The sequence below is a fragment of the Saccostrea cucullata genome, unplaced genomic scaffold, assembly GCF_032062105.1.
Source record: "Saccostrea cucullata isolate Sc308-1 unplaced genomic scaffold, CSIRO_AGI_Scuc_v1 ctg1901, whole genome shotgun sequence".
NCBI lineage: Eukaryota > Metazoa > Mollusca > Bivalvia > Ostreida > Ostreidae > Saccostrea > Saccostrea cuccullata.
This window is the reverse complement of record NW_026937371.1, coordinates 54218-80266: the sequence shown is the minus strand read 5'-3', so window position 1 is coordinate 80266 and position 26049 is coordinate 54218. Positions and strand designations below refer to the sequence as shown.

The 26049-nt window shown below is 34.2% G+C and overlaps 1 protein-coding gene across 1 annotated transcript; it reads right to left on the bottom strand.

Annotated features, from left to right (window-relative positions):
• Nucleotides 1-14030: 14030 nt before the first annotated feature.
• On the bottom strand, nt 14031-24165 carry LOC134248087 (uncharacterized). Its single transcript, XM_062730510.1, has 3 exons — nt 24143-24165; nt 20837-22499; nt 14031-15458 (listed from the first exon to the last, which is right to left on the bottom strand). Exons 2-3 carry the CDS (start codon nt 22491-22493, stop codon nt 14149-14151), a joined length of 2967 nt encoding a protein of 988 aa, XP_062586494.1. The 5' UTR covers nt 22494-22499; nt 24143-24165; the 3' UTR covers nt 14031-14148.
• Nucleotides 24166-26049: the final 1884 nt, after the last annotated feature.

Here is a 26049-nt window from a genome sequence, read left to right as displayed (position 1 = left end):
ATATCTGTCAACCATCATTAACTAAAATCAATTGAAAAAAATCAAAACTGTTATTCACCAGTGACCACATTGAACGAAGTCATTTTTGAAAACATTATAAATAACTGTTAAAGGTGCTTAAATTTCTAAAATTAAAAATACTAGTTTTAGAACTAACTGCCCATAGTTAAGGTTCATTTCGGATATGTATTGGGGTGGATCCAAAAGAAATATACGTATTGAAAGTTAAATAGAAAATTTTTTGACCTATTTCTTCACAAGTAACCCAGGGGACATTTAGCACACCTGAGCACTGAAAAAAGCCAAAATCATTTAAGTCCACTCTAAGAAAATTTTTTGTTCGTCGATCCGTGCGCTTGTATTTAAACAAAACTATACAAATAATATTAATTTAAAATCCCTGCACCATGGGCATTCTGTGCTGTTTCCTGTTTTATTTCCGCACTATTTATCGTGCTTCTAATCTACTTACTCTGCTATCAGAAAAAATATGATTCTCCACTTAAATTTTAAGGTCACCTGAGTAACTCAGGTGACCTATTGCTATCCGTTTTCGTCCGTCATCGTCTGTCGTTAACATCTGAACATTTTCAGCTTCTTCTCTGAAACCAGTGAACCAATTTCAACCAAATTTTGTATACAGCATCTATTGGTGGCGGGGAACAAAAATTGTAAATTTCATGGTCCCCACACCCCCTGGGGCCTGAGGGGTGGGGCCAAAACCACTAAAATTATTGCCATCTTTAAAAATCTTCTTCTTTACTCCTGGGGCCCGTTTCATCAAAGGTCGTACGCCCATTCGTAGCGCTACGCCGGTGTTAAGTCAGGACTAGCATGAAGAGTTGCGTTTCATTAAACAGCGTATCGTTACACCTGACTAAATTTAGGCCAAAATTCTAGGTTTTCTCATGGGTAGGTGTAAGTACGGGCGTAAAGTTTTAATTAAGTAATTTAACTAATATTAAAACAAATAAGCGAATTCTTAAGAAAAAAAACGGTTCTTAGAAGTCTTTTAAATCCAAACATTGTATTTTTTAATTATACATACTATGAAGAGGCGGGGGGTTACAACCACTTTGGGGCGTAGTTGATTGGAGTAATAACATACTAAATTAAATCTTCTCAAAAGAAAATTAAAGATTGTCTCAATATATATTTAAATTGGGGAAATATTATTACTTTTATTATATCGATGTATAAGACGGTCATAATTACACAGTTAAGTTCAAGAAATGATTTATTCCTCAATTTTTTTTTCTCAGACAAACATTGATGCAGAAGACATCTTTATTTTTCATGATTTCGTTTAAAAGAGTAAAATTTTCATACTATAAGAAAATCTGAGTGAATATAAAGCACATGTAAGAGAACAATATACATGTTTTTTATTTCCTGCATAGCTTAAATTCTAATGAAAAACAAAATGAAGACTTAAGTGTAACTTAATTTCTAAGAGAGAGGCCACGCAAGCAGAGACTTTCTGTAAGAATATCTTTGTAGTCATCTCTCTCTCTCTCTCTCTCTCTCTCTCTCTCTCTCTCTCTCTCTCTCCTCTCTCTCTCTCTCTCTCTCTCTCTCTCTCCTCTCTCTCTCTCTCTCTCTGCATACTTGTAAAACGGTACAGTAAATTTTAGCTGCAGATAGGTAAGAATTTTTGTCTATATAACTGACTGTACAAGAGTCTAGTATTTCGAAATTATTTCATGAACATTTGCGCCATTTTAATAGACAATAAAAAATTATGATGAATCATTTGATAAAAATTTAATAGACTTAGAAAGGATTGTCTTACATATACCTTAGAAGTAAATGTATAAAATTAATTTCTTGACTCAAAATGTGTACAAATGTTAACTGCATTTTTTATACATTATTTTTGTTTTCAATTCAGTATACATATCTAATGAAAATAATGTTTTAAAATCGTATTCTTTCTCAAACTTAGTAGTATTTTATCAGTAGAGTCAGTAATTATCGAATCATGAAATGATTATCTATGGCGCGAAGTCATTCGCCTGTATCAATTTCGGGAAAGGGGGGTTGGTGTTGTATATAATTAAAATTCCAAAATAAACAGTTTAGCTTTTAATAAAATTCTGATATACATGTACGATCCTTTTTTAACTTTCAATTTATAAGACTTGTCATTGAAATATTGTAAAAACCTTAAATCGATTTCTTATACATGTAAGGCGGCGCACTGGACTATGATCAAGTGTTTTGATCATGAATTCACTCTTACAGAAATGTACCAGTTATCAATGTTTGGTAGACTAGGAAACCTTTTCTCCTACTTAGTATTTAGAAAGACTAAAATGGTGGCTCTATGTATATGTCAATAACATTAATTAAAATAAAAGATAGGACTAAGAAATGGGCAAGAGTTCCATTGTGCAAATCCATTAGAGAAAATAGACGAAAAGCCCGTAAAAATATAGCGTTTTCAAATTATTATTATTTCATACCTGTGCATGCATATACTTTGTTTACATATTTTAATGTTTGTTCATATTATAGTAATTAAGATATTTTATATTTATAACTATAACCGTTTCGTTTAATTTAAGAATTTGATTCTGGTAATTGAAATATTTTCTCCAAAAATTTGAGACATTGACATTTGTATTTTTTGACGTTGCAGATTGCTCCGGGTGTTAGAGAACTATATCACTTTAAATGTTGTAACTTGAAAAGTTTTTAAGTAAACATGATAAATCTTCGGTATTTATCTGCCAAGAACACGCTTTATCCACCCTGAAAATTTTATAAAGATATATTAATTTCTTTAAAAGATATGAGCTCAGTCTACGAAATTTTGGGACAACCCTCGTACATGTGTCCTACATGACCCTATAAATCAATGCATGTTTCAATCAGTGCAAGTATTTATTATTCTATAATTTGTGTTATTCTAATCTATTACGGGCTAAAATTATATACATATATACAATGTTTTGTATGCAGTGGACACTGTTTATATTTTTTGCGCCCCTGCAATGCAACGTTGTCAAGGACTTAGTCCTGCGACTAAGCGTATCGTTTACGACTCGACTTACGCCACTTGGTGAAACGCAAATTACGCCGGACTAAATTTTGGCGTAAGTCCCGGAAGTATGCCTAAGTTTAGGCTTAAATCTACGACCTTTGATGAAACGGGCTCCTGGACATCAAGCAGGCAAACTGTTGGCATGAATGTAATGAGCATTGAGTCCTCTACCAAAATTGTGAATTTTATGGCCCCAGCGTCAGGGGTTCTAGGCGGGGCTCTATAGATTATATTGAGCAAGAGTGCCTCTTCCAGATTTGTGAATTTTATGACCCCAGGGTCAGGGGTTCTGGTGTTATGGCGGTGCTCTATAGATTATATAGTGAAAATGCATTATTTCTTTGAAAATGTTCTTCTCTGCTCCTTGGTATTAAATAAATTAACTTAACACATAGTTATGATGAGCAGGAGTGCCTCTTCCACTCTAAAAAAAGTTTTACTTGTTGTTTTTAAAATAAGATATTAGAATGAGAAAAACTAGTAATTATTAGTAATCCATTTAGTCAGAATAGCAAGTAAATGACTATCATGGTTAGTAATTGTAAACATAATTAGTAATAAGGATGAATTCATTTACTTATAAAATGATTTACTAAGTATCAATAGAATAACTTAAATCATTGGGAATTGTATTACTTTAAGTTAGTAAATGTACTACTCATTTTTGTTAAATTATTATTACTAAATTTATAGATAATATGCTTTCTATTTACTAAATTTTATGAATTATTACTAAGTAAATGTAATTCTGAAATTAATTAAAATCTAGAATATTATTACTTAAAAGAATACTAAGTAAATGAAATACTTATCATATTTACTAAAATCGACATTATTTACTAGAAACACTGCAAGGTACCCACCCTCTGACATGTGAGTACTACTTACAGATTTCTTTATCAGAGTTCCCTAATTGGGTCCTCTGAATGGTTAAATAGAAGAAATCTACTTATGATGGAAACAATTATACTTTCCATTTCTTTTGCCAATTTCTTTGTAACTGTTTTATTATATATAACAATAAAACATTTGATTCCAACTTCGAAAGCCTTAAAAATTGAATAAGTTGTATTTTTTTAAGGACCATTTTAAAAATGGTTTAACATTTCAAGTACTTAATATCGCATTTTTATTAGTGTGATTTTTTTTTCACTTGAAGGTATATTTAGATGAAAGATAACTCCTCCTCACAGACAATTAGTGATAAGACTACCATATTTAAGTAATTACTGATCTGAATTCTCCTTGATTTAGTAAATAAATTTTTGTTTTAAGTAAATCAATTAAATACAATTCAAACATGCAAGATGTGTTTGTGAAACACCTATGCCACTGTATGGCAACATAGCAAAGGTTAAACTTTTCTTAAATGCAAATTTAATTATTGGGATTTCTTGATATCTCCAAGGTCAAAAGGTCAAGGTTATTGGTATCTAATGAAAGGTCTTGCTACAAAAAAATACATATGTGAAATATGGAAACACTTGCCTCAACCCTTCAGAAGTTATGGTCAAGGTTACCAATTTTGAAATGTAGGTCAAACTCCAAGGACAAAGGGACAGAGTTGGTGGTACCCAGAGAAAGGTCTTGGCACAAGGATGAACTATGTTAAGTGTGAATGCACTAACCCTAATCCTTTTAAAATTACAGTCAAGGTTTGCTTTTTAAAAGTGGGTCAAACTCCAAGGTCAAGGTCAAAGTTCTTGGTATCCTATAAATGGTCTTCTCAAAATGATTACATATATGTAAGTATGAAAGCACTTTTCCTTACCGTTAAAAAGTTATGGCCAAGGTTAAAGTTTTTTCACAAGGATGGAAATCTCCAGGGTCAAGGTCAAAATTTCATAGTTGTTGGTATTCAATGAAAGTTCTTTCAACAAAAAATAAAAATATATATGTGAAGTATTAATGTCCTGGTATTTACTGTTAAAAAGATTTGGATAAAGAATAAGTTTGAATTTTTTGTGTATAAGGTCTTGTCACAAGGAATACACGTGTGAAATATGAAAGTTATAGCTCCGCTAAATCAAAAGTTATGGGCAAGGTTAAAGTTTCTGCGGATAAACAGAGAATCGGAGAGACAGCTAGATAGACAGACGGAAACGACAAAAACTATATACCCCCGAAACTTCGTTTACGGGGGCATTAAGATATTAATTATATCTAGTAAATAGTGGTAAAATGTAAGTATTAAAGACCAAGTAAAGTTATTACTTATATACACAAATTTAAGTAAATATAAATTATTAAGTAAAACTTTTTAGTGTGTAAGTAAAACAATTTTTTAAAATACAAAAATCAAGTAAAACATTTGAATCTAGTAATTGACATATATTTCAGTAATTGATTTTAAATTTTAAGTAAATGCTTAGTAATTATCTATTACTTATCTTTGTTATTTCAAGTAAAAAATGACTACTAAGTAAAACTTTTTTAAGAGTGTCCAGATTTGTGAATTTTATGGCCCCAAGGTTAGGGATTCTGGTGTTAGGGAGGGGCTCTTTTGATTATAAAGTTTAAATGCATTAATTCTTTGAAAATATTTTCCTTTGCTTCTGGGTTTTATGCCAATGATCCAAGTATATATATATTTATGATGAAGAAAGGTGCCTCTTTCAAAACTGTAAATTGTGAATTTCATGGCCTCTGGTTTAAAACACGAACCAAATTCAATTGTATGAAAGTTGTTACACAATACTTAGGTGACCTATAAGGCCCATGGGCCTCTTGTTTTACACCCATCCTAAAAATTTTGCCTAAGATTAAAGTTATAATAGTATTATTTAACCACTAACCGGCTGGTACTTTTTTCATCAAATGTCCGACGAACAAGAAATTAAATTGGTGTGGCCTAAGTATTGCAAATATTAAATGCATAATAAGTGGTCCCGACCTGCACCCTGAAGAGGGAGGGGGTAATCATTAGAACTAATTTGAATCTACACTGTCTAACAATGATTCCACATGGGTTTCGATTTTCCTGACCAACTAGTTCTTGAGAAGATTTTTATCAATGATGCTAGTATTATTTTGCTATTTTGTAATAGAGGGTGTTACCGTTCAGTTTTTAAAATTTGAAATCCCTTAAGACAAGAATAACTTGCGCTAAGTTTAGTTGAATTGATCTCAGATGAGAGAGAGAGAGTGAGGGAGAGAGAGATCTGTTTTCGAGGGCGTCGACTCCAACTTTTATCTTATCAAATTATCAATGTACCTTAATATCATCAGATCTCTATATGGATGATTCTTTAAAATTTCAATTAATTTGATTAAACAATGTTATTTTTAACTTAAAGGTTATCATTGGGAAAAAAAAACACCGTCAGAGTCCACCAAGACATTCAGTATCCATGATATGGTATTGATGGACATTCCAAAATATGCCGGAGAGTGGCACTGATGTTACTGTACTTTGGTACAAAGGGTCGACAACTTCATGGACACCCTGTTTCAGGAGGATTAAAGGTTCATGGGGCAGGACGGAGCCATGGACAGAGACAATTTCGTCTCATCTGATCTGGTCTACCGGCTTCAGGCTGACACCATCTGGCCACCTCCCTAAAAAAATTAGGGAGGACCTAGAGGCATATGAGCAATATTAAACCGGGGTTCATGTTTTGAATAAAATATAGGTGCTGGCAGGATAAATAAGAGGCCCATGGGCCTAGCTATTTTTTTTTCCATACCCCCTCCCTCTAATACCGATTGTGACCCCTCCTACAATTTGGGGGTCATGGTGTGGATAATTTAAAATCTAGGTTCTTGACAAGACAACAAGGGGGTATTTTTTTAGTCAATGAAATGGTCAATTACCAACAAGAGGCCCATGTGCCACATGGCTCATCTGTGTAACTTGGATGATGCAGTTCTTTATCAGATTTCCCAATTTGCTATACCTTTCGTGCCCACCTTTACCCCTCGCCTTTCATGATTTTAATACAATAGAATCTACACTACCCCCACGCAATCTGATTAAAATCAGATGCTCTGATATGCTACCGCTTACAACCAACAGCTGATTTTAATCAGATTGTACTCCCACGATGCTTCCATATATTTAGTTTCAACTTCCTTGATCCAGTGGTTTTTTAAGAAGAAGAATCCTAAGAAAATTTTCCTAACTATTTCTATGCAAAAATTGGATTCCCAATTGTAGCCCCGTCCTATCCCCAAGGGTATTGATTTAACAATTTAAAATTAACACGACCCCGTCCAGGGATCATGAATCCCCACTACCATCCTAACTACCACAAAATTCTTGCAATTTCAATTTTCTTGGTCCAGTTATGCTTTAAAAGAATATTTTTGTATGCCACCCCCACCCGTAATTTTATCTTGTCTTCATTGTTAACCCTTTGAAGGTGACTTAGCCTTCCATTTTGGCAATTTAAACTCCCCTTTAATTTGATTAATTTTTTTTCCAAAGCGCGTTGAGCATGTCCAAAATTTACCGCACTTCGAAAATTTTTTTCAAAGTGCTTTGATTTTGTCCCAATTTTAATGCACTTTAAAAAAATTTCAAAGTGCATAATTTTTTCAAAGTGCGTTGCCACAGCTAGTCCTTACATGAAGCCTGGGTAATGGCAACGGGGTATAAAACCTTTGCCACAGTCTTTTCTAATCTGTAAACCTTACTCCTCCATTTTAGTACAACATATCGCTGATGCACATATTTTCCCTGCGGATTGAACTGCATCTACTCAGTACTCAGTATAAACTCTCTTCCTTAGCTGCAGATCTGTAGCGTTATGGTTTTATATGTTTGTCTTTGACCATAACGCTACACAGATCCCGTATAATATTAAAAAGGTGCAATTTACGGCTTAATATTTTTTGCGTACTTTTCGGGAGAATGTATCCACTGTTTAAAACATTGCTGTGATGTCATTCCTTTGTTCTTACAGTCTAAAAATTTACCTATGGCAGTCCGATATTAGTGAGCAGTCTGATATTAATCGTAATATCAGACTGTCTCAGTACTGATATCCTTCAGAATCGGACTGCTACTGAACAAAAGAAATTAAAAATGTGATAATTCAACAAACAGTAATTTAAACTTCTCAAATAGAATGATGATTTGGAAAACATTGATCTTACATAATTGCAAAAAAAAAAAAACCAAAAAACTTTCAATTACACTGAATATACTGTAACAGAAAACAGAATATGCGGCAGACCAGATAATGCAAATAAATAAATGAGTTGCGTCAAGCGAAAAGGGACCTTCGTGACAAAATTTTCGAAAATCGTTTTTTCGCCAATTCTGAAAGAGCAAGTTTTTCTAAATATTTTGATACCAAATTTTTTAATTTATACCTTCTAAATTCTAATTAAAACTCAAACTGAAAGCAATGCAATTTTAAAAAGATTACGCTATTAACGTTGAATAACGTCGCATAACGTTATTGATATTTGGAACGTTATTGTTAGTAAATAACCCTTTTGTATTCGTTAGAAATTATTTTTTCTACATGTATTTAAGGTTTTCAGTGCCCCCCACCCCCATTTTAGCATCTTTATGATAGTACATTGTAAAATAGCGATAAGTCTATTTTGAAAAAAACGAAATCTTTTTTCCATATGTATATGTAGTTATAGACCAATATTGAAATGATAAAGTAAGTTGTACATTTTCAAAGAATATATTCAACAATATCATTTAGTCTTTCTACAACATGAATATAAGCATGATTTAATCTTTGTTGGTATTTGAATGGATCCTTCACAAGAGGATAGACCGCTCACCAGTGTACAAAACCAAACAAGTTCCTACTCTGAAGTTATCTCGCAAGGCATTCGTAACAACTCGGAAATTTTCCAAGGAAGAAATAACTTATGTTTGTAAACAGAAATGACCGAGTATTTACGATTGCTTGCAAGGGAATAAAATGAATAATTTTTTAAGGGGGTGTTGCAGCTTTCAGACATTGTTATAATTTTTTTTTTAGTTATCAATTATATCACACTTCTGTTCAAAATCGATGTCCTTTTATTTTATTTCAATTGATAATTATATTTAAATGTGGAAAATTCCACAATTCAAATTAGATTTAATGTTCCCCCCCCCCTTTCTAACGATGTTACTTGCCTATATGTCGGTGATTTAAGATGCTAAAATCAAATAAAATATACCGGTACACATTGTATTAATTATTATGACTTTACTATATATCAGTGAAAGAAATATTTTTTTCGTACATTAGGGAAACGGGGGAGGGGTAGGCCTTTCTTCAAAAACGAGCCCGACTAGTTGCACTTGCCATGGAACAAAGACACGTTACATCGCTTGCAATTGTTTAAATTTTGTGTAAAAAAAATATCGTATGTTGTACAATTTTGTAAAGAGAAAACCTTGGATTTTATTCTCATGTTAAAAATATTATGGAATTGAATTTGATCAGCACTAAAATATACCGATAAAAATACATGTATTTAAGTTATGTAGATATCTAGGCTTGATGCAAAACAACTAGTCGGACAACAATAAAAGTAAAACGTTAAATTCACACTTTCAAAATATACAAAAATCGTTAATATTTAATTAAAACATATGTATAAGCTTTTCTTATGTGCTACCCAGTCAGTCAGTACGTTGATTCATGCAATATTTTATTGACCAAGTCAATGGTATCGGATGACATTCTAACTGTACAATCTAAATATTTGATACACAGTTATACATACTATACATGTAAATAATCAGTTTAATTCATACTCAGCTGAATCAAAGAAAACAAGAAAATATATGTTTAAATGGTGTTGGATGCATGGTTCTCATCCCCTAAAAATCTACGTTTACACGCTGCCATTGGAAGAAATTTCTCATGATCTATTCTCAGCATTTTTTTGTAATAGATAGGTCATTATGCATTTAATTGTACAATCGGCAATCCTCAGCTTACTCCTCTCCACTCCATTCAAACAGGTACGAGCCATTCGAGGAGCTCCGAGTGATATCACCCCCCCCCCCCCCGCTTCAAGAAAAAAAAAAGAAAAGAAAAGAGAGAAAAAAAAAATAACGAATCGAATTAATGATGATTATTGGAAATTATTTACAAAACGAAGTATTTTTTTTTTCAAATCCAACATCTTATTCATAGTCAGGTTGTAACAGAATAATTATAACCACCTCTTGACTGACCATGTGAATAGCAAGACAACTAATGATCCGGGAATTAATTAAATGATCAAATATAGGAGCGATCTTTTTAAGAGAAGGGGGTGCATGTGCCGTTGAATTTTCAAAGTGTTTACGGTCAAAATAAAAAAAAGTCATTGTAAATTAATACGTTAAATCGAAAACGAACAAGCAAAATCGAAACAAACAAATTAATTAATTAAAATAAAAAAATTAAGGAAATCAAGATCGAGAGAATAACGAAAAAAAAATCGAAATTAATCCTTGAAGGCTTCCCTTTCCATAGTAACATAAAATTAACATAAGCACATTCAAAAAAAGTGTGCGCGTGAGGATGTTAGAGGGGGGGCCTCAAACTGTCTGATATTTTTTAATACAGAACTGTTTTCGGCATATATCCAATACCTATATGGCATTTGTTAATCGAGTAAATTCCACTCACTTATTCTAGACACATTCTGTAGCCATTGTGTACATTTTATTCGTCTCCCAAACATTTATAGTTGTCTCTACAAGCAATAAACTGGCTTGAAGTGAATTTGCAGCAGTTTAACAAATGATTTTAATCAAGAAAGTTTATCACTTTATAGACGACTATAAAGGATTAGGGTATGGGTAAAAATGATCAGTTATATAATGTGCCTAGAATTAGGCAGTGAAAGGTAATTAAGGAGGCTGGCGGGTCAAAAATTTAATCTTAAATTAACCACCAGATTTAACTTATTTTTTTAGATATGGTATATTTAGCTGTCAACTATCATTTGGCAAAGAAAAAAATTATATATTTTAGTTTTAAAATTTTATCATTTTGTATATCTTTATATGGAGCTCTCCTTTTAAAGGAGATTGACATAGTCTAAAAATGGCTGCCACCCCCTAGCCTCGTTAATTGACCTATGCTGGTATGTGGAGAAATTCTCCCCAAAAGTGCGTAAAAATATTGCACAGTAAATTGCATCTTTTTTGCATTACGGAGTTTGTACCGTTTTGGTAAAAAAAAAAGTCATGCACTAACCCTTCTGCGCATACGTGATAACAAACTTAGAACATAGAAGGCCTTTCCCAAAAAATATTCAATAAATAAACAATGAAATAAACAATCAAACAACATAAATGACATAAAAACATGCAATGAAACATAACTTTCTTTGATAATGATGAAAATTTTACCATATTTTTTCTTTCTACAACAACAAAAAAAAAACATTTTATGAAAATTTATCACATACATTGCAACTACAGCAAAAGTACAATAATAATTTAAATCTATGTCAAGTAATTATTCCAAGTTTAAAAAATACCTTGTCTACAGAAGATTGACCAGGTAGTGAAAGTACAGATATTCCAAATGTAGAGAAAGAAGAGGCCCATGGGCCTTATAGGTCACCTGAGCATTATTCAACAACTTTCCAGTGATTGAATTTGATCCATGTTTAAAGCCAAATGCTATAGCATTTACAATTTGGTCATCATAACTATACACTTAGCAGTTCCTTAGTTTGGTTACTTAATATCCATAAGCAGGTTAGGGGAACAAAAAATGCATCTCAACAAATCAGTAATATTCAGCAATAATGAGTAGTGCCGCTACCACACATGAACTCTTGACTCTTAGGCCTAGATCCACACATTGTACAATTTTTGGAAAGGAATTCATGCTTTTCAAAAATATTTGATAAATACCAAGGAGCACATTTCAAACAATTCATTTATTTTCAGTATATAAATACAGCCCGCCCCCCGCCTCTCTATGGTACAACTGACCGTTGGGCCTTGAAATTTACAATTCTTGAAAATTAGGGCCCTTGCTCATATTATATAGGTAGTTCATCTGCTTAAAATCTAGGTGCAAAGAAGAAATATTCAAAGAATTGATGTTTTTTCACTATTCATGTATAATCAATAAAGCACCCCCAACCAGAACCCCTGACCCTGGAGCCATAATATTCACAATTTTGGTAAAGGCACTCTTGCTCATCGTAACTGTGTACTTAGTTAGTTTATATGAAATGTAGGAGCAGAGAGGAAGAATTTCATAGAATTCTTGTATTTTCTCCATATAATCAATAGAACCCCGCCCTAACACAAGAACCCCTGGCCCTGGGGCCATAAAATTCACAATTTTGGTAGAGGCACTCTTGCTCATTATAACTATGTACTTAGTTAGTTTATTTAAAACCTAGGAGCAAAGAAGAAGATTTTCAAAGAATTCATGTATTTTCTCTATATAATCAATAGAGCCCCACCCTAGCACAAGTACCCCTGACCCAGGGCCATGAATTTTACAATTTTGGTAAAGGACTCAATGCTGATTACAATCATGCAAACAGTTTGACTGCTTGATGTCCAGGAGTAAAGAAGATTTTTAAAAATTGCATTAATTTTAGTGGTATTGGCCCCACCCTCCAGGGGGGTAAGGATCATGAAATTCACAATTTTTGTTCGCCTTCACCCAAAGATGCTTTCTGCCAAATTTGGTTGAAATTGGTTCAGTGGTTGCAGAGAAGAAGCTAAAAATGTTCAAATGTTAACACACGAGGAACGACGCACGACGACAAACGAAAACAGATAGCAATAGGTCACCTGAGTTTACTCAGGTGACTAAAAAAGATGAACAAAAAATTATATAAAGAAAAAAAATTAATTCATACCTCTCTCACAGTCAACATTTAAAAAAGAATGATTCATCCCCCCCCCTTTCCAGCCCAACCACCACCGTAGTTGACCTTTCACCCACAGACAATTATTTCAGCCAAACCTTTCCCCTGGCCCATCTTTAGATATAATCTCAACCTTAAAAGTGGTTTATCTATCCTTCCATGGTTCACATTTAACTCTCTCCCATAGCCATAAATAAAAAGTGTTTTGTCCATCCCTTTCCTCAAGCCTGCTTTAAAATTGGTTAGATGTTTTATGAGATCAGATGATTAAAGGATATTTGCTTATCCTATGGAACATTAGAATTAGCCGATTTTATGCCATATGATAGAGTACAACTTAATCCAAATGGCATATTTTATAATTTTGAATACTTTTAAATTGAGAAATACAATAAACTGTTATTGAGCTATATGCTTAATTCATCACTTTATTATGAAAAATGTCTTTGGATTTACATGTATATACAAACCATTGTTTGTTTAGGAATACTGTAAGTCCAAGACCCACTACAGCTTTGTGGAGGCCCTCATAAGTAGAGTAAGAAGACTATTGAGGCTCAACACGGGGAGCAGAAACAGGCACAGGTGGCTCGCTATATAGTGAAATGATTGTTGTCTATAAAATTTGATATGACTTTTTAATGCTAAATTCTACTGACTATCAGAGCTGATATTGCATGGAATTTGACCTCTTAATATCTGTTGAAATTATTTTTGTCCATATAATTCAATATGTATGTAAATTAAAAATAAAATGAAAAATTCTACAATGAAAAGTTTCTTAATCAGATATCTTGTGATTGTTTTGGGATTACAATATACACAGTCAAACCCTGCGTTATTTTGTGTCAAATGTGTCCAAGAAATTTTTTTTAATAAAGTGCTTAATTAATTTATTTTAAGTAACATATAAGTAGATTAAAAGGATTTAGATTTATTTTAGATCAAAGGGCATATTATTCTAGTCAAGTATAATCAGAACTCCACAGTGTGCAGTGCATGATAGCTAGGGGGTCAAATTGATAAATATAAAATAAATATATAAATAATATTTTTCTTTCTTCATGCTCACAAATTGACTGTGGTTTTATAAATATTTGTTGAGCACTCATTTTTGAGGAATTTGTTGTTGAGCAAATCCACGAAATTCAATATGTTCTTTGAATTGAGAAATTCAATATTTATTTAAATTATTTTACACAAACATATGAACACGAGAAAGTGAACCTGAATTAAACTATATATTCTTGTGATTTTGGAAAAAGTCTCTCTCACAAATAAGTCATTATTCAAAATACAATGTTTTACATGTATTTGATTTTCTTCACTTTACCACTGTTCAACTCGGTCACAAAGAGATTGTCTCTGGTGTCTACACATAAACCCCATGGTAACTGTAGATCACAATTATCAATGTAACGGAGGAAATGTCCATCCTGATCTAGGATTCGGACACAGTAGTTGTCCGGGTCTGATGTCAGGATCTGACTCTGGCTGTCTGTTGTGATGCCGAGTGGATCAAATGATCCCTTGGTAGTAGAGGAATGACCAGTGTATCTAAATCGGAGTTTTCCTGCCTGATTGACCACCACTACTGCATGGGCTGTACAGTCAGCCACACAGATATCTAGGTTCCTGTTCTCACTGATGTATTTACTAAAGATATTACTATATGAATACAGAGGTTTACCTTCACTATCAAACTGAATGGTTTGTTTCTCTGTGGAGCCAGAGTAACGGACAACTTTTGATTGTTTATCATTGTCACTGTCCATGGTAACCAGGAGGTCACCAGAGGAGCTACTACAGACAGTGTAAGGTTTCCACCCCTGTAGTCTGATCACTTCCTGTATCTGTTTATTCTTCACCATGTTTACAGTTCTTGTACCAGGGTCAGTATAAACTGGGTCTCCACTCCTTGTCACTGCTATGTCATCTGATATTTTTCCAGACTTGGTTTGGATTGACTTCAGTAGTTTGCCATGGAGGTTGTAGAGTTTCATGATTTTGTCTTCTCCACATGTCCAGATTTCTTCATCACTGAGACAGGTAACACTGTATAGTTCTCTATACCCAGTGTCTATGGTGGTGATGAGCTCTGGTTCATCAAGCAGTGGTTTGACTGGAGGACAGGATACAGCTTCTGGTGTCTTCATTGTGTAGCCACGCTCTTCTGTTGTAATGGATAATGCTGACAGAGTACCAAACATTTGATGGAGCTGTTCTGTGTTGATCTGATGAGGAGAATAACTTGGTAATGACACATTGACTTTAGGAGGTAAAGTTCTGAATTCAGCATTTCTAGATTTGTACCCAGAGGTTAGGGAGACATCATTGGAGTCCAGTAATTTCCTCAGATCAACTATGCTCTGTTTTACTTCAGAAGTAATCTGTTTGATTTCTTTTTCCTGTTTATTTACAGCAGCCAGGTGTTTAGTTTTCATCTCATCAATTTCAGATTTCAATTTGTTGACAATGATGTTAATTTCTCTGTGCCAGTCTTCTCCTTGTTTGGTGACAGCTGATGCCAGTTTCTCATAATGCTTTTCCAACTTTGCTTTTTCAGAGTATAGATCTGATGAAATTTCTTCATAAGTAGGTAATATTCTTTTTTCTAGTTCTTTCAGATCCGTCTTAAAAATTTCTTTCATAAAGCTTGGTTTCTGCAAGATATCTTTGAATTCATGACCCTGATGTTTACCCGAGGAGATGCAGGTAGAACAGACAGGGATGTCACATTTCTCACAGTAAAGTTCACAATGTTTCTGGGTGTGGTTTTGACATTTTGGGTAGTTAAGGATAGGAGTAGTAGTTCTGTGTTTGTATGGAACAGCTTTGTGTCTTTTAGATGAATCAGACAGATGCTCCCCAACACAGGCCTTACACAGGTTAATCTGACAAAGTTCACAATGACTCTGTAATGCAGCTTTTTGACACAGGTCACAATGGAGGAGAACTTGAGCTCTGTCCAGGGGATCTATCACTGGGGGCATGGGTCACTGACTACAGAAATATTAAACAATTTTGAATAAATACAATATATGAGTTGTTTTGTTAGAGAAATTGTTAGACAGTGTAGGTTTAGAAATAACAGGAAGGATCTATTTATAGCGTATTGGCGTGTTGGCTTGTAAACTTTTCTTATTTTTGATTTTAAAAAATCAAGAAAAATTTTTAGATAACAATCAAAACAGTTCATGTAGTTAATGGATATAATTAATCTAATCTTTCTAAGGTGGCCCTCTCATGCAATTTATCTAATGTATTTTACGTACTATTGTTAGTACTAGACTTGAGATCAATAATGATATCTGGAAATGTTTTGCCGCAAGTTAAATTTAGCCTCACCTCTCAATCCAACATGGCCTCCCTGATAATCCCGTACATCACAATTTACTTCCTTGTCGGTGTTCTAAATATTTACCTGTTACCAGGTCACGTGATTTAAATACCTCAGCTATCTAAATATCAACCTATGTAGAGAGTACGATTAAATTAAAATTGAGGGGTGTTATTAACAATAGTTACAGTATATGGTCATTAAACCCATGAAAATGAACTTTAGAGTCATCCTGTCTATCTTTTTATCTCCAGCTTTGTATATATGCATCATATTTTTGTCTATACGAAAAGTCTTCGAAATATTTTCTCCCTTAATTTTGTAGACGTTTATTATAATAAATATGAACTATTCACGTGTACTTGGTATTTTCAGATCAGGTTTTTCTAAGTTTTAACGACGGGTGACTTCATGTAACAGTGGTGTAGCATCGTTTTTGAAAGTGGGAGGGGGGAAGCAGCCAGAGAAAATATTTTTCATCTACCTGAAAAAGTTGACAAGCAAAAAAAAAAGTTTGCCCAGAGTAAGAAATCCTATTTTTTTTTTGGGGGGGGGGTGGACTTTTTCTCAGTGTCAACTACTTTCCGTACAAATTCTAACGCTTCATTTTTGGTACATCACTTAAAAAAGTCTAAAAAAAAAATGGGGGGGTCAAAAAACCAGGTTTTTAATTAACGTTTCCTATAGTAACAGTAAGGTTGGGAAAAAAGTGGGACTTAAATCCTTTGACTCTGCTGTGGACATCTTGGAGAATTGTCTGTTTATGTTGTGGCGCCACCTGGAGTATTATCTTATTCACTGCGTTCCTGTCAATCAGCAGAAATCTATATATACGTACCAGAGTCAGACTCAGACATACACAACTCAGGAGGCTTCAAGGTTAGTCAGGCTCTTTGTATCTCATGTTTTTTATGTGGTACAAACGAGTTTTAATACCTTAATTATGATCTTTTTTCTCTCAGTGAAATGAATGTTGTATGCATGCATGGATATTTCTAACTCAAATTTTAGTTTAAACCTTCTTAACAAGTGTGAAAATTTAAGAAAACAGGCACGACTGAGTCTAGGTGAATCCAAAATAAGGCAAAATTTAAAGTGTTTAATAAGGGGGCAAAAATAAAACTGAATGAAAATAATATATATATGTATAATATTGAAATTGTATATATATATATATATATATATATATATATATTCTAATAAGTTAATCTTTAAATGTTTACAGATTTAAATGGGATTTCTCATTCATCATTTGGAAAAATTCTGATGCAGACTCTTTACCAGAAAATTTGACAAACAACTTATGATGGGGGTGACCAATGAAGATGACACTGAAACAGACAGCAAACTCAGCTATACATGACTCACACCTCCAAAAGGTACAGAAGATTGACCAGGTAGTGAAAGGACAGACATTACAAATGTAGAGAAACAAGAGGCCCATGGGCCTTATAGGTCACCTGAGCATTTTTCAACAACTTTCAAGTGATTGAATTTGATCTATGTTTTAAGCCAGATGCTATAGCATTTACAATTTGGTCATCATAATTATACACTTAGCAGTTCATTAGTTTGGTTACTTAATACCCATAGGCAGGTTATGGGAATAAAAAATGCATTTCAACAAATCACTAATATTCAGCAATAATGAGTAGTGCCAATACCACACATGAACCCTTGACTCTTAGGCCTAGATCCACACATTGTACAATTTTTGGAAAGGCACTCATGCTTTTCAAAAATATTTGATTAATAGCAAGGAGCACATTTCAAACAATTCATTCATTTTCAGTATATAAGTACAGCTCCCCCCCCCCCCACTCCCTCTATGGTACAACTGACCGTGGGGCCTTGAAATTTACAATTCTTGAAGATTATGGCCCTTGCTCATACTATATAGGTAAAGTTCATTTGCTTAAAACCTAGTTGCAAAGAAGAAAATATTCAAAGATTTAATGTTTTATTCAATATACATGTATAATCAATATAGCCCCCCCCCCAACACCAGAACCCCTGACCCTGGTACCATAATATTCATAATTTTGGTAGATGCACTCTTGCTCATCATAACTATGTACTTAGATAATTTATATAAAATGTAGTAGCATTGAGAAGAAGATTTTCAAAGAATTCTTGTATTTTCTCCATATGATCAATAGAGCCCCACCCTAACACCAGAACCCCTGACCCTGGGGCCATAAAATTCACAATTTTGGTAGAGGCACTCTTGCTCATTATAACTATGCACTTAGTTAGCTTATTTTATACCCAGGAGCAGAGAAGAAAAATTTCAAAGAAATAATGCATTTTTCACTCTATACTTATTTAGCCCCACCCTAGCACAAGTACCCCTGACCCCAAGGCCATGAATTTCAAAATTTTGGTAAAGGACCCAATGCTGATAACAATCATGCAAACAGTTTGACTGCTTGGTGTCCAGGAGTAAAGAAGAAGATTTTTAAAGATTACATTAATTTTACTGGTGTTGGCCCCCACCCCCAGGCCCCAGGAGGGTAGGGATCATGAAACTCACAATTTTTGTTCGCCTTCACCCAAATATGCTTTGTGCCAAATTTGGATGAAATTGGTTCAGTGGTTGCAGAGAGAAGCTAAAAATGTTCAAATGTTAACACACGACGAACGACACACGACGACGGACGGAAACAGATGGCAATAGATCACATGAGTTTACTCAGATGGCCTAAAAAGATGAACAAAAAATTATATTAAGAAAAAAAAAATAATTCATACCTCTCTCACAGTCAACATTTAAAAAAGAATGATTCATCCCCCCTCTCCCTTTTCAACCCAACCACCACCGTAGTTGACCTTTCACCCACAGACAATTATTTCAGCCAAACCTTTCCCCTGGCCCATCTTAAGATATAATGTCCACCTTGAAAGTGGTTTAAATTTATCTATCCTTCCATGGTTCACATTTAACTCTCTACCATAGCCATAAATAAAAAGTGTTTTGTCCATCCCTTTCCTCCAGCCTGCTTTAAATTTGGTTCGATGTTTTATGAGATTAGATGATTAATGTATATTTGCTTACCCTATGGAACATTAGAATTAGCAGATTTTATGCCATATGATAGAGTACAACTTAATCCAAATGGCATTTAATAATACTGAATACTTTTAAATTGAGAAATACAATGTACTGTTATTGAGCTATGCTTAATTCATCACTTTATTATGAAAAATGTCTTTGGATTTACATGTATATATACCATTGTTTGTTTAGGAATACTTTAAGTCCAGCACCCAATACAGCTTTGTGGAGGCCCTCATAAGGAGAGTAAGAAGACTATTGAGGCTCAACACGGGGAGCCAAAAAAGTGGCACAGGTGGCTCGCTATAGTGAAATGATTGCTGTCTATAAAATTTGATTTGATCGACTTTTAATGGACTTTTACGAGGAGCGCTGACTTTTACAATTGACGCTTACTTTTACACTAGGGATATGTACGGTGGCTCCTTTACGATATAAATATTTAGCTCAACATTTAATTAAACGGAGATAACGGTTATTTCAATGCAGATATAAGTTGTCCTTGAAGAAATCGACAATGACCCTACCCTCAGCTCCCGGTCTTCACATGTTAGTGCCCCTAACACCATACTTATGACCACAAGAAAGGTTTTCGTATGCATTATCAATTCTGTACTTCCGTACATGATACAAGTTTAAATGTCCAAGTAAACGTCAACTGTAGAAGTCAGTGCTTCTCGTAAAAGTCCAATGCTAAGTTCTACTGACTATAATTATGGATTTATTGAGCAGATATTGCATGGAACTTGAGCTTTTAATATCTGTTGAAATTATTTTTGTCCATGAAATTCAAGATGTATGTGAATTAAAAATAAAATGAAAACATCTACAATGAAAAGATATCTTGTGATTGTTTTCGGATTACAATATACACAGTCAAACCCTGCGTTATTTTGTGACAAATGTGTTCAAGAAAAAATTTTAGTAAAGTGTTTAATTAATTTATTTTAAGTAACATATAACAAAATTAAAAGGATTTAGATTTATTTTAGATCAAAGGGCATTGATCATTCTAGTCCTGGCCAGTATAATCAGAACTCCACAGTGTGCAGTGCATGATAGCTAGAGGGTCAAATTGATAAAAATGTACATAATAATATTTTCTCATGCTCACAATAATTTACTGTGGTTTTATCAATACTTGTTGAGCACCAATTTTTGAAGAATTTGTTGTTGAGCAGATGCACAAAATTCAATATGTTCTTTGAATTGAGAAATACAATGTTTATTTGTAATAGGCGATGATTTAGTCCTCAAAATTGTGTAATTATCCCTGAAAACGTCTTTTTTACAAAATCCATGATGGCAACGATAATTGATGAAACCACAGGAAATAGTATTTTCATGAGATATTGAAAGTTTCTTCTTATGTTGGGTCTTTATTGAGCAGTCAAAATTGTTTATGAATTATAAATTATATTTTATACCTTATTGATAATATTATTTTTTAAAATTATTTTACCCAAACATATGAACATGAGAAAGTGAACTTGAATCAAACTATATATTCTTTGATTTTGGAAAAAAAGTCTCTCTCACAAATAAGTGATTATTCAACATACAATGTTTTACATGTATTTGATTTTCTTCACTTTACCACTGCCAAACTGGATCACAAAGAGGTTGTCTCTTGTGTCTACACGTAAGCCCCAAGGTAACTCTAGATCACAGTTATCAATGTAACGGAGGAACTGTCCGTCCTGATCTAGGATGTGGATACAGTTGTTGTCACTGTCTGATGTCAGGATCTGACTCTGGCTGTCTGTTGTGATGCCAACTGGAGCAAATGATCCCTTGGTAGTAGAGGGATGACCAGTGTATCTAAATCGGAGTTTTCCTGCCTGATTGACCACCACTACTGCACTGGCTCCACTGTCAGTGACACAGATATCTAGGTTCTTATTCTCACTGATGTATTTAGTGTATGAACTAGATGAATACAAAGGTTTACCTTCACTATCAAACTGAATGCTTTGTTTCTCTGTGGAGCCAGAGTAACGGACAACTTTTGATTGTTTATCATCATCACTGTCCATGGTAACCAGGAGGTCACCAGAGGAGGTACTACAGACATAGCGAGGTTTCCACCCCTGTAGTCTAATCACTTCCTGTATCTGGTCATTCTTCACTATGTTTACAGTTCTTGTAATAGGTTCAGTATAAACTAGATCTCCACTCCTTGTCACTGCTATGTCACGTAGCCTGTATCCAGACTTGGTTTGGATTGACTTCAGCAGTTTGCCCTGGATGTTGTAGAGTTTCATGATTTTGTCATTTCCACATGTCCAGATTTCTTCATCACTGAGACAGGTAACACTGTGTAGATAGCTATACCCAGTGTCTATGGTGGTGATGAGCTCTGGTTCATCAAGCAGTGGTTTGACTGGAGGACAGGATACAGCTTCTGGTGCCTTCATTGTGTAGCCATGTTCTTGTGTTGTAATGGATAATGCTGACAGAGAACCAAACATTTGATGGAGCTGTTCTGTGTTGATCTGATGAGGAGAATAACTTGGTAATGACACATTGACTTTAGGAGGTAAACTTCTGAATTCAGCATTTCTAGATTTGTACCCAGAGGTTACGGAGACATCATTGGAGTCCAGTAATTTCTTCAGATCAAATATGCTCTGTTTTACTTCAGAAGTAATCTGTTTGATTTCTTTTTCCTGTTTATTGACAGCAGCCATGTGTTTAGCTTTCATCTCATCAATTTCAGATTTCTGTTTGTTGACAATGATGTTAATTTCTCTGTGCCAGTCTTCTCCTTGTTTGGTGACAGCTGATGTCAGTTTCTCATAATGCTTTTCCAACTTTACTTTTTCAGAGTATAGATCGGATAAAATTTCTTCATAAGTAGGTAATATTCTTTTTTCTAGTTCTTTCAGATCCGTCTTAAAAATTTCTTTCATAAAGCTTGGTTTCTGCAAGATATCTTTGAATTCATGACCATGATGTTTACCCGAGGAGATGCAGGTAGAACAGACAGGGATGTCACATTTCTTACAGTAAAGTTCACAATGTTTCTCGGTGTGGTTTGGACATTTTGGGTAGTTAAGGTTAGGAGTAGATTTTCTGTGTTTGTATGGAACAACTTTGTGTCTTTTAGATGAATCAGACAGATGCTCCCCTACACAGGCCTTACACAGGTTAATCTGACAAAGTTCACAGTGGCTCTGTAATGCAGCTATTTGACACAGGTCACAGAGGAGGAGAACTTGAGCTCTGTCTAGGGGATCCATCACTGGGGGCATGGGTCACTGACTACAGAAATATTAAACAATTTTGAATAAATACAATATATAAGAGTTGTTTTGTTAGAGAAATTGTTAGACAGTGTAGGTTTAGAAATAACAGGAAGGATCTATTTGTAGCGTATTGGCGTGTTGGCTTGTAAACTTTTCTTATTTTTTGATTTAAAAAAATCAGGAAAAATTCTTATTAGATAACAGTCAAAACAGTACGAAAGCCTATTAGGACCAATCTATAGAGAAATAAAATTAAAAGGCGTTATAACGCCTTTCGAAAAGGCGTAGTAACGCGAAAAGGCATTATAACAACTTTTGAAAAGGCGTTATTACACCTTTCCATTCCAAAAGGCCTTATTATGCCTTTTCAAAATGCGTTATAACGCCTTTCTAAAAGGCGTTATTACGCCTTTCCATTCTGAAAGGCGTAATAACGCCTTTCCAATTTAAAAGGCATTATTACGCCTTTCTAAAAGGCGTTATTATGCCTTTCCAAAAGGGTTAAACTCTTTTTGAATAATTATTATTTTGCATTTAACAGGCCCGTGCTTTTACACCCCCCCCAACCACCACCCACCACTCTACTGGCCAAACTCGCGGGGGGACTTCTTGGTAAAACTTTGTTTAAATGCAATAATTTGGCACAGTTTTATACACTGCAACAAAATATTCAGAAACTAAGCACCAAATACATCACACTGACAACTGTTTGCATGCATATTAAGAGAAGGCAACACGTACTCTACTTGTGAAGATGTTTCTTGGAGCTTTGCTTGCCCTGGGTTAAAATTCATGTCATTTGAAGATATTTTTCTCTCTTCTTGGAAAAAAGTAAACTATTTGCATAGGTATAATGAGCTATTGTAATCAATGATCCTTGGTAGAAGTGTGCCTGGTAATAAAAAAGGACTTAGTTGGTTCAACATTGAAAATATATGACGCATTTAAAAAAAAAAAATTTCTGGAAATCTAATTGTTATCTTTTTAAATTATTTTTTGAGAAATAAGTCCTGTATGAATTGAAAAATCAATGTCCCACAGGTAAGATTTCTGCACCTTAATAGCTTTTAGAAAGGCGTAAGAACGTCTTTTAGAAAGGCGTAATAACGCCTTTAAAAAAAGGCGTTATAACGCATTATAGAAAGGTGTAATAACGCCTTATAGAAAGGCGTAATAACGCCTTTTAGATTGGAATGGCGTAAAAATGCCTTTTAGAATGGAAAGGCGTAATAACGCCTTTTACGCCTTTCAGAAAGGAAAGGCGTAATAACGCCTTTTAGAATGGAAGCGTTATAACGCCTTTTAAAAAGGCGTAATAACGCCTTTAAGAAAGGCGTTATAACGCCTTTTAAAAAGACGTTATAACGCCTTTTGGAATGGAAAGGCATAATAACGCCTTTTTTTCGCGTTATTACGCCTTTTCGAAAGGCGTTTTAACGCCTTTTAATTTTTTTTTCTCTAGATTGGTCCTAATAGGCTTTCGTAAAACAGTTCATGTAAATTAATAAATATGATTTATCTAATCTTTCTAAAGTGGCCCCCTCATGCAATCTACTAATGTATTATACGTACTATTGTACAAGACTTGAGATCAATAATGAAATCTGGATATGTTTTGCAGCAAGTTTAATTTTCTTAATATAATCTATCCTCACCTCTAAAACCAACATGGCCTCCCTGATAATCCCGTACATCACAATTAACTTCCTTGTCTTTGTTCTAAATATTTACCTGTTACCAGGTCACATGATTTAAATTCCTCAGCTATCTAAATATCAACCTATGTAGAGAGTACGATTAAATTAAAATTATGGGGTGTTATTAACAATAGTTACCGTATATTGTCATTAAACCATGAAAATGACCTTTAGAGTCATCCTGTCTATCTTTTTATCTCCAGCTTTGTATATATCCATATTATTTTTGTCTATACGAAAAGTCTTTGAAATATTTTCTCCCTTAATTTTGTAGACGTTTATTATAATATGAACTATAAACACGTGTACCTGGTATTTTCAGATCAGGTTTTCCTAAGTTTAACGACGGGTGACTTTCTGCAACAGTGGTGTAGCATCGTTTTTGAAAGTGGGAGGGGGGAAACAGCCAGAGAAAATATTTTTTTACTTACCTGAAAAAGTTGACAAGCAAAAAAAAAAAAAAAAGATTGCCAAAAGTAAGAAAACCTATTTCGGGGGGGGGGACTTTTTCTCAGTGTCAACTACTTTCCTTCCGGACCAATTTTTATGCTTCATTTTTGGTACATCACTTAAAAAGTCTAAAGAGGGGGGGGGGCAACAACCAGGTTTTCAGTTAACATATCCTATAGTTACAGTAAGGTTGGAAAAAAAGTAGGGGCGCACTCCTCCCCCCCCCCGTTGGTACGCCAATTTACAACTCTCAAAGCAGACATTTTCTTTTAATTGAACCAATGATCAACATCTCATCTAGCTGCAGATCTGTAGCGTTATAATTTAATATATTTGTCTTTTTTTTCATAGGCATAGTCACAGGGGGGCAGCGGGGCACTAGCCCCCCCCCCCACTTTCAGATCGGTTTGGGGGGTTGGCAAGAGTATGTCTGTGCCCCCCTCACTTTTTAACGAAGAGTAAAGCCTTTGAAGAAAAAGTTGGCTGCTACCCCCCCCTCCCCGAAATGGAATTTTCGAGTTTGGTGAATTTTCCCTTTCTTTTTTATTTTTATATTATATAGTGAAAATGCATGATTTCTTTGAAAATCTTCTTCTCTACTTCTTGGTATTAAATAAACTAACAAAGCACATAGTTATGAAGAACTAGAGTGCTTTTTTCAAAATTGTGAATTTTATGACCCCAGGGTCAGGGGTTCTGGTGTTAGGGCGGGGCTGTATTGGTTATATAGTGAAAATGCATTTATTCTTTAAAAATCTTCTTCTCTACTTCTGGGTATTAAACTATCTAAGTACTTAGTTCGTGTTTGCTCTGCTCTTATTTTGTATATTTGTTTAATGAACGTTGAGATTGAATATTGTTCGTTATTTCCATATTCTCTTCCAAAAATATATTCATGATGAAGAAAGGTGCACCTAGCAAAATGGTTATTTTTTATGCCCCCTCCCTTTCCTTGGGTAGGGGTGAGGGGTGGGGGTACAAAGTCTAAAATTAATTAATGCTTGGAAATTTGCTCTTTGCTGTTAATCAACCAGTTTATGATAAAATTTTCAAAATTTTGAAATATGTGGCCCCAGGATCAGTGGTTCCTTTGGGATGAGGTGTACAACTCGTTATAAAGTGGAAGTGCATTTTCTCTTAATGGTACTCTGATCTACCTCTGGGTATTAAGTAAATAGAGTAAGCATGATAAGTCTAAATTATTATAAGCAATGGTACTTCTTTCAAAATTGTGAATTGCGAATTCCATGGACTCTGGTTTATAACATGAACCAAATTTAATTGTTTGAAATTTGTTGCACAATACTCAAGTGACCTATGAGGCCCGTGGGCATCTTGTTAAATATGTGGATAAATTAAAGCATTGAAAAGCTAGAACTATAATAAACTTAAATCCTTTGACTCTGCTGTAGACA

Coding starts and splice junctions, on each gene's coding strand:
- LOC134248087 (XM_062730510.1), bottom strand. CDS start 22,493: ATGCCCCCAGTGATGGATCCCCTAGACAGAGCTCAAGTTCTCCTCCTC. Junction 15,459..20,836: donor TGTGATCCAGTTTGGCAGTG/GTAAAGTGAAGA, acceptor TGAAAGAACTAG/AAAAAAGAATATTACCTACT.